Source organism: Penicillium rubens, assembly GCF_028828025.1.
Source record: "Penicillium rubens strain IBT 27055 chromosome Unknown utg000003l_segment0_segment0, whole genome shotgun sequence".
NCBI classification, from domain to species: Eukaryota; Fungi; Ascomycota; class Eurotiomycetes; order Eurotiales; family Aspergillaceae; genus Penicillium; species Penicillium rubens.
In genome coordinates this window covers 8,306,348-8,322,865 of record NW_026890601.1, presented here as the reverse complement: position 1 = coordinate 8,322,865, position 16,518 = coordinate 8,306,348, and the positions used below count along the sequence as shown (strand labels likewise).

General features: G+C 48.8%; 6 protein-coding genes across 6 annotated transcripts; 3 read left to right on the top strand and 3 right to left on the bottom strand.

The window, feature by feature from the left end:
- Nucleotides 1–20: 20 nt before the first annotated feature.
- N7525_009391 (uncharacterized protein) lies at nt 21–1,300 on the bottom strand (the record flags this gene model as incomplete). The annotated part of the gene is made up of 6 exons (XM_002563445.1): nt 21–41; nt 95–322; nt 394–465; nt 538–635; nt 726–1,154; nt 1,207–1,300. The coding sequence occupies 6 exons, from the start codon at nt 1,298–1,300 to the stop codon at nt 21–23; spliced, it is 942 nt and encodes a 313-aa protein (XP_002563491.1).
- Nucleotides 1,301–2,182: 882 nt separating this feature from the next.
- N7525_009390 (COP9 signalosome complex subunit 1) lies at nt 2,183–3,800 on the top strand (the record flags this gene model as incomplete). Its single annotated transcript, XM_061214702.1, has 4 exons — nt 2,183–2,300; nt 2,372–2,416; nt 2,470–2,750; nt 2,802–3,800. 4 exons carry the CDS (start codon nt 2,183–2,185, stop codon nt 3,798–3,800), a joined length of 1,443 nt encoding a protein of 480 aa, XP_061069133.1.
- A 1,691-nt stretch (nt 3,801–5,491) lies between these two features.
- Nucleotides 5,492–7,000, top strand: N7525_009389 (class I SAM-dependent methyltransferase; the record flags this gene model as incomplete). Its single annotated transcript, XM_002563443.2, has 2 exons — nt 5,492–6,676; nt 6,767–7,000. 2 exons carry the CDS (start codon nt 5,492–5,494, stop codon nt 6,998–7,000), a joined length of 1,419 nt encoding a protein of 472 aa, XP_002563489.2.
- A 392-nt stretch (nt 7,001–7,392) lies between these two features.
- N7525_009388 (cytochrome P450) lies at nt 7,393–9,385 on the top strand (the record flags this gene model as incomplete). Its single annotated transcript, XM_061214701.1, has 5 exons — nt 7,393–7,446; nt 7,636–8,495; nt 8,602–8,878; nt 8,938–9,107; nt 9,181–9,385. 5 exons carry the CDS (start codon nt 7,393–7,395, stop codon nt 9,383–9,385), a joined length of 1,566 nt encoding a protein of 521 aa, XP_061069132.1.
- A 419-nt stretch (nt 9,386–9,804) lies between these two features.
- N7525_009387 (FAD-binding oxidoreductase) lies at nt 9,805–11,621 on the bottom strand (the record flags this gene model as incomplete). The annotated part of the gene is made up of 5 exons (XM_002563441.1): nt 9,805–10,315; nt 10,430–10,874; nt 10,931–11,035; nt 11,094–11,251; nt 11,398–11,621. 5 exons carry the CDS (start codon nt 11,619–11,621, stop codon nt 9,805–9,807), a joined length of 1,443 nt encoding a protein of 480 aa, XP_002563487.1.
- Nucleotides 11,622–14,663: 3,042 nt separating this feature from the next.
- N7525_009386 (putative GPI anchored glycoprotein) lies at nt 14,664–15,499 on the bottom strand (the record flags this gene model as incomplete). The annotated part of the gene is made up of 3 exons (XM_002563440.1): nt 14,664–15,123; nt 15,180–15,310; nt 15,380–15,499. The coding sequence occupies 3 exons, from the start codon at nt 15,497–15,499 to the stop codon at nt 14,664–14,666; spliced, it is 711 nt and encodes a 236-aa protein (XP_002563486.1).
- Between the last annotated feature and the right edge of the window lie 1,019 nt (nt 15,500–16,518).

Genomic DNA, 16,518 nt, shown 5'->3' with positions numbered 1-16,518 from the left:
CCCGGGTACTATATCAAACCCTATCTCTTGGGTTGAATGAGCTACAGGTTCAGTTGAGCTCTCATCCTCAAAAAGGCTATATTTTTGCCCGCACCTTCGCGCTATCCATGCGCTGCCCTTCATCATCCTGCTCTGCAACCTCCAAAACCGGGAACTTGGCCGGCATAATCCGCCGCGGTGTCGAACCTGGGATTACAGAGTATTTGGAAAAGTCCGAGACTCCACACTTCTCCCGGAGGAAATCCTCATCTGTATCCAGGAGTCCGTTCACTATTTGGTGCGGGGCACGAAGCATAGCCAGAACAGCATCTGAGAATATTGTCTATTGCCCCCTGTCAGTATTGAAAAGGCCAGGAAAAGTTCATGGTATAATGTGTCTTGAAATGGACATACCGGCTTTCTCAAATCCTTTTTGTACGATGCCTCGGATCCCTTATTATGCTCCGTGGCTGCTGATTCAATCGACTAAGAATTAATGCAGTCAGCAATCCCCTCACAGAAACCAGATCTATGTAAAATCAAGAGGAAGGCACATACAGACGCAGGCCAGATACTCGTCACCGCCATTTCATTTCGGCCTTGACGGACGAAGTCCATGGCCAGACCTTTGACCAGGACACTCATTCCAACTTTGCCTACATATAACACATCATCAGCACATATAGTCAGGACATTATATGTCGACTCCAGCCTCCAAAAGCCACAGCTCAAAGGCATAAACTCACCCATCGCATAAGCAGTCTTCCCCCTAAAGAACCTCGAATAAATAGGCGGCGAAACAACAATGATGCGCCCTTTCCAGCCCCGCTGCTCAAAGAACGGCAAAGCAGCCTGAACAGTCGCATACAGTCCCTCGGGGTTCACCTGCTGCATAAGCTTAAACCGCTTGAGAGGTGTATTCTCCACAGACGACCACCAGATCGCGCCGGAGTTATACACGAGTACATCAAGCTTCCCGAAAACGCGCACCGTCTCCTCGACGGCATGCTGGATCTGCGCGGCGTCGCGCACGTCAACGGCTACCGTTGCCGCGTGCCCGCCCGCTTCGCGGATTTCGCGCTCTACTGTGTTGATGGTGGACTGCGGTGAGTTCGGGTCTGGCGGGAATGGAGTCACTGTTGATGCGTCGGAAGTTGTTTTTGCTGATAGCATTACTGTGTTCGGGGTTAGTCTTGATGGTTTATACGGGATTGCATGTGGCTGTACCGGCGTAGCCATTCTTCGCTAGGTCGATGGCGATCTGGCGCCCGATTCCGCGTGATGCACCTATTATTAGGGCGACTTGCTGTTTTTGGGACATCTTAAGGGTTTTGGTGAGTTCGTGGTTTGGTTAGGTTGGTGAATGTCGAATTGGGGGGTCGATTGACGTCCTGGATTAGTGTCGTTATATACTTTCGGTTTTTGTGATTACCGAAATGCCGAGCTCTAGCGATTATATATCCGTTTATGTAGTCGGCAAACTCAAAGATGATAATCAAGGTATTCGGGTCCCGGGCAGATTTTATATAGCCGATAGACTAAATTGATGCTTAATTTCCTGATTACTCAAGTTCCGAGGTACATTTGTAGTGCAGGTCCACTCCACTCCTCGGGCTTCGGGGAATTGGTGCCTCAGGCACTGTATCCATATCTAAGCCCATGATCTTTATATAGTCTTCAATGGCTCGATGCTTCCATTACATGCTTCCTAGTGATCAAAAGTCTTTACCGGTTGCATATAGAAACTGTCAAGGCGCCCCATTGATATCTACTGTGACAATTTGAGCGATATTTCCGGTTCCAGGTCGTCTTTTGGCCTTTTAGTTCTTTGAGGTATAGAAGAAGGCATATCAGGCTAAAATTGTGGGATATCTCGGTGAATCACAGTTTCTTCTATTCATTTTTTTTTCATATAGGTCTTCATCTTCATCTTCGTCCATTGTTCACGTAGGACCTCTGGATGGCGGTGTAATAGGCGGTCAGATTCTGCCAGGTAATCAATCACCCATCACAATGATCGATCGACTGACTTGTCACCCATCTCATATTCTCTGCTCTAAACAGCATATTGTTCTTAGCGTTCAAATTGGCTGCTATCTTCCGTCATTAAAGCAAACTAGCTTGTTGTTCAAGCTCCAGCCCCTTGAGATAATTTGCCAGTTCCAATCCTGCCCGCAACGCATCATCTGAACAGCCGGGCAAGATGGACACCACGCTTCCAGACGCCTCTGGTCCGTCTCGGGCAGATATGGATACTGCAGCTCTGGGGGATACTGCAGCTATCACTACCCCCCGAGCAAGGGTACCAGTGAAAGTGGAAGGTATGTTAACCCCCGCGCGGGGCTATCTCCGTTGCTGTGCCCAGATGACGCTGACATGGTTAATGTGGCAGAGCCCCCCAAATTTGATCTTGATACTTACATTGCAAACTACACCGGTAGGTGATGAGTCTTGTTTGCACATAGACTTCTTATTCTAATGCATGGCCAGGGCGCACTCGCTACGACCGTCTTTACCTCATCGGCACATGTTCCCCATTGCTCTCGACAGACGCCCTGAAGGCAGCCATCACCGAAGCCAAAACCAGCAAAGACGTTTCGAGATATGAGAGGGCGGTGCGCGCTCTGGCGGATGTAGCTCCGAACGATCCTGACGCTTCTCTTGACGCCGCCTGGGTGCAGGAGACCAGTCGATACGTACAGACTCAGACTGAGCGATTGGAACACGAACTACGGGGATACAAAAACAATTTGATTAAAGAGAGCATCCGAGTAAGGAGCGATAACATACTGTTGAGAAGTGTGTGACACTAACCTCTGTAGATGGGTCATGAAGATTTGGGCAACCATCATTACGAGACTGGTGACATGGCTGCTGCATCCAAGGCTTACTCTCGCATGAGAGACTACTGCACCACCCCAAACCACATCACTTCCATGCTATTCAAGATGGTCAATGTTGCTACTGAACGCGGTGACTGGATGTCTGTGCAGTCGAACGTGCACAGATTGCGCAACTCTCAGTCAAAGCCAGAGGACGCAGCCAAAAACCTATCCAAAATCTCAGCCGCTTCAGCTCTGTCACAGATGCACCAAGGCTCATATCTCGAAGCAGCAAACTCTTTCTTGTCCGTCCCACCGGACCTGGGTGATACTTACAATGAAGTCATCAGCCCCAATGATGTCGCCGTCTACGGGGGTCTATGTGCTCTCGCCTCTATGAACCGTGACGAGCTGCAGAAAAACGTGCTCGACAGCCAGACTTTCCGCAACTTCCTTGAACTCGAACCTCATATCCGCCGCGCCATCGCTTTCTTCTGCAACTTCAAGTTCCGGCAATGCCTTGACATCCTAGAAGCTTATCGCCCTGACTACCTACTCGACATTCACCTTCAGCGTCACATCCCCCAATTGTACAAACGTATCCGCACCAAGTCCATTGAGCAGTATATGATTCCTTTCAGCCGTGTCACACTCGACTCCATGGCGAAGATATTTGCCCCCACTGTCGTTGGCGGCGAAGCACGTCCCACGGACATTTCCTCGCCGTTTGTGCAAGAGCTGGTAGGTCTTATTCAGGATGGTGTGCTAAACGCTCGCATCGACCTCGAGAAGGGTTTGCTGGTTTCGAACCAGATCGACCTGCGGGCAGAGGTGCAGCGTACCACACTGGAGAGCCTACGCGAATTCAATGAGGAGGCTCATTTGCGGATTCTGCATTCCGCTGTTCTCCAAGCAGGATTAGAGGTGAAGCCGGAAAATGGAGAAGGACCTGGACTAGGAAAAGGTGGACGGTTTCCTCGAGCCCCGGGTAAAGATTAATTGATGGAGACAAAACCGACACCTTGACTCCAGCAATCCGGGCGCATGAATGATGACGAATGAGATAATACCCCGATGCTTCAGCTGCGATTGCAACTGCAATGCAGATAGTATGTGGCTTACAGAAATCAATCCAACTCTCAATGAGGTGTTCCCGCACGTACTTGATGCCTACTTTTACGCAACCAATATTAATAAGACCGGTAAACAACATGGAACATCGCACAAATTGCGCTCTTTGGAATGGTCACGGGTAGCTGAAAACATATTGTTCTCACCTTGTCCGACCCACGACAGGACACCAATCCCACCGATTCAATCCGGTTATTAGTCCTCCGTGCAACACGATGACCAGGCCAGTGTGACGCTTCAAGTAAGAAATATACAGAGCACTTGCACTAGAGGGAATCCGTAATACTACAGCATATCCGTAGAGAGAAACGCATTCGGAGAAAATATTTAAAGATCAACTAGGGTTCGGCCTCCCGCATGGATAATCTCCTCAAGGGGGAATCGTATTACCGCCTCATCTACCGCCTCACGATATACGGAGTAGGAGGGGTTTGATTGTCTCTCTTTGTCTCTTTGGCCTACAAATAGTCATTTTTCGTGATATTAACCCTCTTCTCTTCATCCTTCATCAACATTCCCACCATCGAGACTATATATATAGTCATCAGAAATGACTGAGCTTGTCTAATGGGTTAACCAACTTCAAAACAGCCCACATTCGGGCTTGGACAATCGCCTGCAAAGGTAAAATGCCCAAGTCTATTCGATCAACCCCACGGGTTGTCTTATAACCCGCCGCCCGTGTTGACATGTTGTGCTTAGCACCGCATCCGAAGCTACCTCGTCTGGACCCATGGACATAAGCTTCAAGATTGCTGAAATGGAAAAGTTGACCGGTGATGTATCCCCTAATGGGGAGCAAGACGGACCCTCACTAGGGTATGTGCATAGTTTTACCGATCAGATATGATAACCAACATCTAACATGCATACAGGTCCTAGCTATACTTGCGTGTACGAACCCGAATGTCTTGAGTACTGCTTTGCCCTCTGTAGGGGGGATCTGGCTGTGGCGAGTTAGCTAGTCTTGTTATACAAATACCCTTTCCATCTCCAATGAAACGGAAATCGTGGAATCCTTAATTCTTCATTTAAACGTTGACAGTAGTTTTCTGCTGGCAAAAAGCCCGTAATATGTCGCATCCCCTGTAGATATTAGAATTGGCCATATACTCCGGCACTTTTCCTTTTTGATATTCCTTGTGATACCCTGAGAAACAGACAATTTCATGAGAAGTCAAGTTCTTTTGTTTGAATCGACTCTCTATTTAGCCATTTCTTCCCCAATACCTTCCTAAGTAGTTCATTGCTCACTTGGTCAAATATCGTTTACTATACGGGTTGGCTCCCCAGAGCTACCTCTTCCCGAGATGATTGACTTCCTTTGTATCTATCCCATGTGCTTGGACGACCGGCGGCGCAACACGAGAATCGAACTAGGTACCGATATATTGTCCTCTCACACGTACCCGGCTTCGACGGGAAATCCCGATTCTTCCCCAATCTTGTCGAAGTCTGACGACGTGCGGAATTCCACGAAAATGACTCCAGACATTCTACTTCAGGAGCCTGAGTCAGTGCCCGTTCCTTGTATCCCGTTAAAACGGACTTTCGATCAAATGGAGTCGGCAATGGAAGAATTTTCAGAGTCCACCAGGCGATTGTCGCCCACTTCTTCAATTCCAGCGCCTATAATTCGTGCCTCTGGCATGCCGGATATACCTGAGCTTCCATTGCTGGGCTCTGCGCTTGAAACTGATATCAATCATTACGAAGAAAATATTCCCCCATCGCCCGGACTAGCCCCAATTCCAGAGGAAAGCTCCGAAGACAGTGATGGAGTGGCCCTAAACCTATTGATACCCGGATCAACCACCTCGTTCACCGAAATCGAATCGTCGACCTCAGCGTGGGACCTGTCAACACGGCATTCTTTGCCATCCGATCTAATGGACCCAACAAGCATGTCTGTTGAAATGGGTCACGACGGTCCTACCCGATCATCCACGGCATCCCTACCTGTAAATTCTTTATCCCCAGACAACGAGGACGGTAATGGAGACACATCATCTGCGGCATCAACAACCGATGATTCAGACTCAGTCTTCGATGATGGACGATCGGAAAACACGTCCAGCTACACAGCTTCATTGCTATCCGATGTGAAAAACTACGCTTACGAAAATGGAAGGCGTTATCATTCATATCGTGAAGGCCACTACGTGCTTCCCAACGACGAGCCAGAACAAGATCGCCAAGATCTTCTCCATCACGTCCGGAACCTCGTGCTCAACGGCTGCCTCTTCCGAGCCCCATTGGACAGTAATATCCAGCGCGCTCTCGACATTGGTACCGGCACCGGAATCTGGGCCATCGACTTCGCAGACAGCTTCCCCAGTGCCGAGGTAACAGGCACCGATCTAAGTCCCATCCAGCCGTCATGGGTCCCACCCAACCTTCGCTTCGTAGTAGACGACGCTGAATCGCAATGGCTGTACAGCCCAAGTCGGCCCTTTGACTTCATCCATGCCCGGGATTTGGGCGGTGCTATTGCCGACTGGCCACGGCTGATGCGACAGAGCTACGAGCATCTGCGTCCCGGTGGCTGGATTGAGTTGCAGGAGTTTGAGGTCATGCTCAGGTCGGACGATGATTCGATGCGTTTTGCGCCGGCGTTGTGCGAGTTCCTTGACCGACTGACTAAGGCTAGCGAGGCATTTCAACGACCTATGAATATCGCCGAAGGCCATCGGCAGCGGCTGGTTGAGGCTGGTTTCGAAGACGTGCGAGACGAGGTGTACAAGGTGCGACCCTTCCCCTCACCCCGGTATTCTGATTGGGCTTTGCTTTTTGTTTGCCTCTTTCGTCATGACTGACTGTTGTTTCTTTTCCAGGTTCCATCGAGTGTTTGGGCTAGGGATCCTGTGCAGAAGGAGATTGGTCGGTACAACCAATGCTCCCTTCTCATGGCGGTTGAATCCTACTCGCTAGCTCTTTTCACTCGTGTGCTGGGATGGTCGAATAATGATACTCAGGTTTTCCTAGCGGGTGTGCGCAAAGATCTCAAGAATCCCGCGGTGCATACGTACTGCAAGCTGCATGTCGTCTACGGTCGGAAGCCGTCTTAGTCCCAGTCGAATCGGCAATTTGACTAGGGATCTTTCCGAGGATGTTCGGAGTCCAAAAAGTATTGTAGATAGATTTGATATGGCTCTATGTCTCTGGATGCGGGCGTAATGAGATGTCCCGTTTGTACTCCTTCCGCCTGGCCCGGATGGGATCCCTCACCTTTACGTCTACCATTCGACTGGTACAACTCAGCGTCTCTTTGCTCTTTTTTTCTTTCTTTGAGTCTCAGTTCAGTGTCCAATCACTCTTTGAAATCTAGAAAAAGGAGAATATTTTACCAAATCCCATTCCTATCCGGAAAAGAAAGCCAAATGACCCCGAACTAAATATGGCTTCAGGGCAGTGCATGACCCTGTGGACCTCTATGACCTCTTTCGCTTCAAATCTCACCATGGCTTGGGCAACCTCAGGTCCTGGGTTTTGGGGCGCAACTGCAGGAGGCCTGGTAATTGCATTCCCTGTACTCCCAACCATCGTTTGTTTGATGCAAGAACAGAACCCGAGAGTAGAGCCAGTCCTTCCCAAGATATCTCCCCGGGAAAACACAGCAGCTCTGAGCAATGCAACCTAACTAGCCCTTCCCTCTGACAGGCGTTTGCAGAGAAATTCACGCTAATCGGCATGCAATCAACAGTTCTTACTCTGGGTCACCTACAGCATCATCTACGCGTTTTGCTGGTCACCCCTGCGTCATTTCCCCGGTCCGAAGCTGTGGGCGATATCTCGCATCCCATCGAATGTCTCCGTTCTCCGTGGCCATAACCACCTCGACATTCTGGCACTGCACAAGCAGTACGGTCCCATCCTCCGCATTGGACCCAATGAACTCGCCTTCAATACACCACAGGCCTTTCGCGATATCTACGGCGCCAGACCTGGAGGTTGCTTCCCCAAGAATCGGAGCCACTATGTAGCCCCGGCGAACGGGGTCGATCATCTGGTCTGTGCGGTCGATAATGCGACCCACGCAAGACAGAGACGGCTGCTATCCCATGCTTTCTCCGAGAAGGCATTGAGAGATCAAGAGGGTCTTATCACGGGCTATGTCGATACCTTGATTACCAAACTGCGGTCTCAAGTTCGGCAGGGGTCGTCCATTGTCGATATCAAAAGTTGGATGAACTTTACCACTTTTGATATCACCGGTGACCTGATGTTTGGTGAGTCCTTCGACTGTTTGAAGGACAGCCAGCTTCACCCGTGGATTAAGTTGATCTTCAACTCAATCAAGGCTATTGCTTTTGTTGGGGCTGCGAATCAATTCCCAATGCTCAAAGGCTTCCTGGACTTATTCATCCCGCGAGAAGTCAAACGCGTCGGACAGGAACACTTCGATTTGAGTGCGCAGAAGGTCGACCGGCGCTTGGAGTCGAATATGGCTCGTCCGGACTTCATGTCTGCTATTCTCCAGCATGGGCTTAGCGAGGAGAAGGGCCAGTATCACGAGAGCGAGCGTATTATGACCCGGGCTGAGATTCATTCTAATGGTTTTATGTGGGTGGTTGTTTTCGTTGCTTTCGACTACTTTCTCCCTTTCTTCTATTTTACGTTTTTCTTTCCAGAGGAATTGGTATAGCATGCTAATGCTACGCAATAACAGTCTGATCGTGGCAGGTAGTGAAACGTCCGCAACGTTACTATCCGGCTGTATCTTCTACCTCTGTACAGCTCCACACGTCATGAGCCGACTCGTCGCCGAGATCCGCTCGACTTTCAAACAGGACAGTGACATGACCTTCCGCGCCGCAGAGGACCTGAAGTACATGAATGCTGTCATCGAGGAGTCGCTGCGTATCTACCCGCCCTTCGTGACGAGTCTGTCGCGCGTTGTACCGCAAGGTGGAGCGTTCGTGAACGGTCATTTCCTCCCTGAGGATGTATGTATATGTGCTCCACTATATGCCACATTTTTAGCCTGCGTACTAATCCTAGCCAGACAACTGTGGCATGTCACCACTACGCCTCCTACCACTCGGAATCCAACTTCGTCTACCCGGATAAGTTCATGCCAGAGCGCTGGCTGGGATCCGACCCGGTCTTCGAGGGAGATAAGAAGGATGTCTTGCAGCCATTCAGTCTCGGCCCACGCGCCTGCCTTGGAAAGCAGTGCGTTCCTAATCTTTTCCCCTGCATCCACGTTGCACCTCAATCAATACTAACATATACTCCCCTGTTGTAGTCTAGCAAACTGCGAGATCCGCCTCATCCTCTGTAAGCTCCTCTCTCACTTCGACATATCCATACGTCCAGAGAGCACCAACTGGGCTGACCAGAAAGTCTATTTCCTTTGGGATAAGCCGGCTCTCATGGTCACGCTGAAAGACCGTTTTCCGGACGCGGGTATGCCAAGCTCCCAGGAACCCGTGACTCCGTTCCCAAAGTGACGGGGATGGGTTAGGGTTTGATGTTCGCAGGTCGATTACGTCTGCGTTCGGGTCGTACTCGGCATAGACAGTGTTTTGCGGGGTGGAGCTTATGAGATCCACGACTTTCGTTTCTTTGCTTTCAGTCGGCTTTTTCTCTTCTATTTCGGATGGTCATTTAGTATTAATCGTTTACTGGATTGGCTCATTCGGTGCTTTTTGCGTTGTGACTTGCGGCGGCGGCTGGACTCGGATCTGGAGTTTGGGTTTAGTGGAGGTTGCGTTGTTTTTCATTCGCATAACACATTCGTTTTCTTTAGAGGTCCATGGGTGGGCTCCGTCGCTTGATAATTGCAGACTAATAGGCTTCTTCGGTCTTCTGACTTGTGCTATTGGAATATCTAGCCTTAGACGTCATAGTACGGTACATCGGCTCGCACTCAGTTCCTCACACCCGTCTGAGAAAGCTTGAAGCCGCCAGGCACTCTGGTTTGGAAAACTCCACTAGGGTCGTACTTGACCATAGCCTCTCGCATTTCTCTGATGCTCGCTTCACCGTAAGTTTGGAAAGGGTCCTGTGAGCCATCGCAGTAATTCAGATAGAGGAATCCAACATCACCATCCACGGATTTTGCATATAGCTCGATCTCGCCAATCGCTGCCTTGAGCTTGGGGTAAGCAAACTTAGTCGACATTTCAGGCGTCTCGACTTCAACTGCAGCCACTAGGAGGACACAGTCTTTCTGTAGCTTCTCAATTCCCAGGAGGTTGCCGCCCCGGGCCAAAGAATGCTTTGCAAATGAACGAGGTAACGGTTGTAAGACCATGGAGATATAGAATTTGCCGTCCGGGATTAATATTTTCAGATCTTCTACCAGGACTTCGAAGACATCAGCTGCTTTTTTCATTATTGCGGCATCGAGGTTGAAGGTGAGTGTGAGCCAGGTGTCCCTACGGAAACAAATCAGTACATGTCTTGCATTCAGCATGGGGCAGGCTGGAGTATGTCAATATTGTGCCTTCTACTGGCTTTGTTGGGACAGGGCAAACAACTTATCGACATACTGTTTTCCTGAAGGGACCACAAAGTCCACCAACTTTTTAGCCACAGTCGTTGTCTTCATGCTCTTCTGACCGGGGAGGGCGAGAAATCCCTGCAGAGACTTTGCATTCTCAACGCCGTCAAGATTAGTCAAGACCATGTTTATAAAATGGTCTTTTGTCTGAGGCATATATGTCCACATCGCAAGAATGTGATCGTCGGGGGCTTCATTAAGCTTTTGTTCAAAGTCGACAAAAGCCTCAATGATTTTACCCGTAGCTGTTTTTGGGAGGACAATATTCCCGTCCCAGATGTTAGTTGCTTCGAATGTCATCATGTCAAAGCGCGTGACAATGCCAAAGTTGTTAGAACCACCTTTCAATACTGAAAAGAGGTCCGAGTTTGTCGTTTTGTTGGCTTGGACGACACTGCCATCCGCGAGAACGACCTCGTAGTTGATAACCTGGTCTGGTGGTCGAGAGTAAGCAACAGTAGACGCAAGGAAAAGGAGCCCAGGTACTTACCACAGGCGAATCCATAGCGGCAGCTATGAAAGGCAATACCGCCTCCAAGGAGGAGACCACCGATGCCAACCAGGCCCTCACGGCCTCCAGCGACCATAACTCCATCTGTGAAGGGTCTGAGTTATAGTCAAGGATAGGTATCTCCGGCTTCGAAGCTTCTTACATTTCTCAAGCTCAGAATAAACTTGTGCCCATATGCCGCCGGGTTGCAAAGATGCAACTTTCGTATCAGGGTTGTATGTCGTAGTTGTCATGAGCCCGAGATCAATAGTCACGCCTGCCTCAATGTTGTTGGCGCCAGCCCAGGCCATGTGCCCGCCACTGTCCCGATGGAATATGTCAGAGATTTATTATCATTTTTATGAATATGATTTCATAGGTCCAAGTAGTATTTTGCCACGAAAGAGGAAACACGAGAGAGCTTTAAATTGCAAAAAGTGTCTTTGAAACAAGTGTGCTATACTCACCTACGGATCGCAAATCTACAACCAGGTGTGCTAACCAAAGCTTTCAAGGTCTCGGAAACCTCCTGAGTTGTCCTTGGTTGAACAATAGCCCAAGGGCGTAGTTGCGCGGTGAGAGACCAGTAAGAACTGACTCGGTCCTCATAAGATTGCTGGCCTGGGAGATATGTGATTTCGCTCAACCCAGCATGTTTCAAGTTGGCCAGTGCGGACTGTTCAATAGCCATGTCGGCAAGAAATTATTATCAGGTATGAAATGTTTTCGTGTACTTCCCAGACTGCGGTCAAACATCAAATCCGGGAAGTCGGGGCGCAAGTGGTTTAAAGCTGGTGAGGGGGAGGTGAGGGGCTATACAATTCATTACTGGCCCTCAGTGTGTATATGCATTACCCAAGAGTGGCAGTTGAAACGAAGATCTTCTATAAATCCTACTCTTCGAATTTATACTCCGGTAAGCTGGTTAAACACTGCAGAGACAATGATTGGCTTCGATAGCTTTCCTAATACCCATGTAAATTGTAGTATAACTATTTAAATAATGTACTGTTATTTTCCTAAGCACTAACTAGTTGGTTAAGTCCTATCTCCTGATTCCTGGATTATCAGGCTTCCACTAGCTATTTAATCAGCTTCTGTTTGTTCGTAGGGTACCAATCCTCCTTCTCTCTCCTCTCCTCGCTCTCTCGTCATTTTTTCATAGGCGATATAATGTCGTCGATATATATATATATACACATATATATTAGACACCTCTGACTGGCAGACCGCCTGAAGTGAGTGGATAGAACGCCTTGGGAATAGGAATCGTACTGATTCTTCACCATCAAAGCTAACCGCCTGATCGAGGCCTTTTTCTTTTCACGGGCCACCCTCTAGGCCTTCTGGGCGAATCTTCTGGACACCGCCATAACATCTTAACCGGGCGGAGTCCCGTGGATGACTCTTGAATTTGGTGGGCCCTGATGATTATGAGGCTTGGTGGGTCTGTCTGATAGCCCCAGCTGACTAGCCTGGAACGTAAAAAGACATTTTATTCCACGAGCCCCAAATGCAGTCAGAATTGCCCGATTGTATGGCCGTATGCTTAACAGAGTCTATGGTTTGTCTGGACGGACGTTCCCTAGCCGAGAAGTGAGACAGTGAACCCTCCAATGAGAAATATTTGCCATCGAATCAGTTAATCAAGGGGTGGATTGAAACTATATGGAAGTATATGGAAGGAGATACGAGGTCATCAAACCTTCAAAAATACACCAAAGAAAATTGATTGAGACCCTCCTAAAGACGACTAGGAATGCCAAGGCATCACAGGCAGTTCAGAAAGCTCATTTCCGAAGTACTGCAAGGCCTGTAATTGGCACCAATGTGTTGGTGAGTCCAACATGGGAATATCCCAATCCCAAGAATGTCTTACTGATACAAGCGAGTTGATAGGGAGAAGTCGAATTCGCTTCTGTTGACATACATGGGATGTCTCTTTGTGTGCGTGCAGACTGAGGCTTTTTGCTAGTTTGCTAGTTTGCCATTTTCCTTCTTGATGCAGGCTTTATTTACAGCCTGCTTTCCATAGATTTATTATCAGTTTCGTCTTCCTGATTTTCCCCGATGCTAGTATCAGCTGGTATATCTACTTCAGTATCGTAGCCCTAAACAGCTTCCAAAATGTCGCATACACACTATACAAAGAGCGGACTATCTATGTTCAAGGAGACGCTCATGACATGTTTAGAATGGATACTCAATCAGAGCTTGGTCTATGTGTCTATGTCATGCCCTAGTAAGTTCAGTCGGCGGTTTCTCTAGACCGTATTTGTTAGATCCGTAGTCGAGAAATTAGCTTCTCTGGCTACTCAAAAACCTATCTTACATTCACCGTTAAAAGGCCGGAGGACAGGTATTGAACCTACCTACATATGTAGTTATGTACATAGTTCCACTAGTACTTACTCATCCCGATATAGATTTGCGGGTCTCGGGTACGGGCCGAGAACCACATCAGTGTAAATATAATTGAGAGCGCCATTCATTTCCCACTTTTAGATCAATTATCACAGCTTTCAAGGTACAGCAAACGGTCTGGGCCGAATGCGGGGGAGAGATGTCGATTTGAAGTGCTATAGACATGGATTATCAACATTGTCGCCGACAGCGTCACTACAAGTGCTAAGGAGATAGTCCTCAATTTGGTTGAATTAGATTCTTCCTTTGATATGCGCATGCAATTCCCCAACTCGTTTGGTTTAAGTGAAAGCGAACCTTCCAAGACAGTAGTGCCTTAGTATAAGGGGATAGAAGGATCGGCCCAAGAAGCTAGTTTTTCCGCTCGAGTTTTCATAGCAGATCTCGGACCATTAGCTTGGTAAGTATAATGAGGGATATCTTGTTGTCATGATAAGAGAATCCCGGATGATGCGAAGCGGGCAGCCTGTATGACATGCGACCGGGGATGGGGCTCAGGTATTTGTCTATAATACGTATATGTGCTGCTTATTCTCGGAAAATTTAAAACAGAGTACAAGCTGTCAAAGTCTCGTGCTGGCAGACAATGCAGTCCATGCCCAGTCGGGGCGCAATCAACCGGTTAGATGGTCCCGCCATTGGCTCGCTAGCCACTACGCAAAAGGTTCCAAGTTGATATTATTTTTTCCAACCCGACCTGACCTAAATGCTACAACCCAACTCTGAATTTATCCAACTTGGTAAGCTCGGAAGGTTCCAGGCCTAAAGTATTAACCGCTTCTTCTATCTAGTTAAAAGGGTCTGCACCAAAGTACATGTTGATGAGATTAGCAGCTAGTCAGCTGAGTATGGGAAACAGTCTACTTGGGGAATGGCATAATCCAATCAAGAAATAGCCCAGTACTGAATAACCGGCGAAATATATACCTACCTAGGTAGCCCTGGGGGTATGTAGATCTCTCGGGCCAACCTTATGTTCCGCTAGGTCGGTCAACCCATGGCTGAGCTGCATTAGTGTATAACCTTAGAAATTGGCAGATTGGGAAAATTAAAGGGGCGGTAAAAGGTATATTCAATAGCTGAAGATACATGTGTATAAAATAGACGCTAGATCGTAGTCTGTCGTGGAGAAAGGTATCAAAGCATTAAAGAATAGTAGATGGTCACATATAGGTGGAGTATACATGAATACATCCGTAAGAAACAACGTAAGAAACACCGGGAATTAGTAAATCGACAAGCACGAAGCTCATCACTTCCGCAAGAAAAGCCGCCCAAGACAGAAGTGTATACTGATCATTCAGCAAGCTTACGCGAAAGCGCAGGCCAGAGCGAGGAAAGCACCACCGACGGTCCAAACGCTGCCTGCCAGCTGGCCGGCGGCGTTGAAGGGAGTCGAGGAAGCGGCAGGAGCACCGGTTCCGATGACAGCGGAGCTGGTGGGTGCGGCCACCAGTGGGGTGGAAGAAGCCACAGGGGTCGACGAAATGAAAGCCGAGGAGGACTTCTTGGGGCTCGACATGACGAGGGTTGACGAAGATGTGATCGTCGGGGTGGAGGTGGAGGTCACCTCGGTGGTGCTGATGCTGGTGCTGGTGGGGGTCTGCGTTGGGGTAGGGGTGGACGTCGGGGTCGGGGTGGCAGAGACAGTCACAGGCATCCAGTTCAGATCATCTTGGCCCAGGGTGCCCGACGGGGTCGCGGTGCCAGCGGAGGCCTGGCACGAGGCATAAGTGGTGCCGGCAACGTTGCAGGAAACGGTTCCAGCGCTGGTTTTTCATATCAGAATACGGTTCACACTAGGAAACTCCGTGCTACTACTTACGTTCCCTGGAGGTTGACGTTCTGCAGCTGCATGGAGGTGGGGGCAGCGATTGCGGTCATGCCCTCGCCAGCAATACCGCAAGAATCAGCGGTCCTGGCGCAGGTGATCTTGTAGGTAGTCGCATCTCCATTCTGTGGATTGTTAATCAGAATGCTCGGTCAAAACACCGCCCTGATAGCGCAACTTAATTTGGCACTTACGGATTCGATAACGCTAGCCTGGAGATCCTGGCCCTCAAAGCCGGGCAGAAGGAGGGTTGCGGTGTTACCGGCAGCAACGGCAGTAGCGCCAGTCAACATAGCGACGGTGTGGAAACGCATATTGGAAATAGATTGATGATTAACCGGTGTTTATCTTCGAAAATTTGCGATAATCAAGTTGTTGAGTCGCACAAAGAATGAGAGTACACAGTACTTGAAGTGGAATCACCAAATGCTCAAAACGAAGGACTGGATTTAACGAAAGACTGTCGAACGACGAAAGAGTGAATGACGGACTGCTTGAGCCTGAAGGTGTAAAAGAAGGAAGTGTCAGAAAGAGAGACATCCGGGGGTAAGGCGCGTTATTATTGACTTGGCATAGTGTTGTCTATGGGGAGTCGCCAAGACTAGTTTGGCAGAGTGGGATTGGCTCATATTGTGGTCTAAGCGGATCTATAGGGCCGACACGACCAAGAACCGGGCCCCAGGGGTTCGAGTGGTCTGAAGTTCGTATAGGGGGCATCTGCCAATACTCCGTACATCCAAGTCCGAGTGCCTTGAGTGCCCTTCCAATGTTGGGGAACAATATTAGGGGCTTAGTGGAAGTTTCCTGGTGGAACTAGGCCGATCCGGGACTAGGGGCCGAGCCGACCCCTGGGTCAGCTGCCTGTTTGGGAAGGTTGTTTGATGCTCCTTATATCAATTCGGAGACTAGCGAGATGAGATCAACGCGAGTTGCGATTTTCCAAGGTCTAGAGCATATGAAAAAAAAATTCGGCTGCTTTGAAGTACAAAATACTATACGGTGCACATTTTTACTATTCAAAATGTATATTAATTGTCGCCATTTTCTTCTCCTGTCGTAATTTCCCCAGGTCAGCCACAAGCCCCTGCCGAGAAGACTAGCGTCCACAAGTTGGTGCACGATTCATATTACGCCTGGTGAAAAAGCCCGTGCCTAATTTCATGAACGGGCAACGGCACAAATACCGAATTAATTAATCTTATGAACCATTTTTTCATTCAAATAGTTTGATTTGGTTTACCCGCTTTCACCTGCAACCCACGTGTGTTTAAATTGCAATGGACCTGCTAGCCGAGCAAACCCGAGCAATGCAACCTTGCGAGTTTTCCCTGCT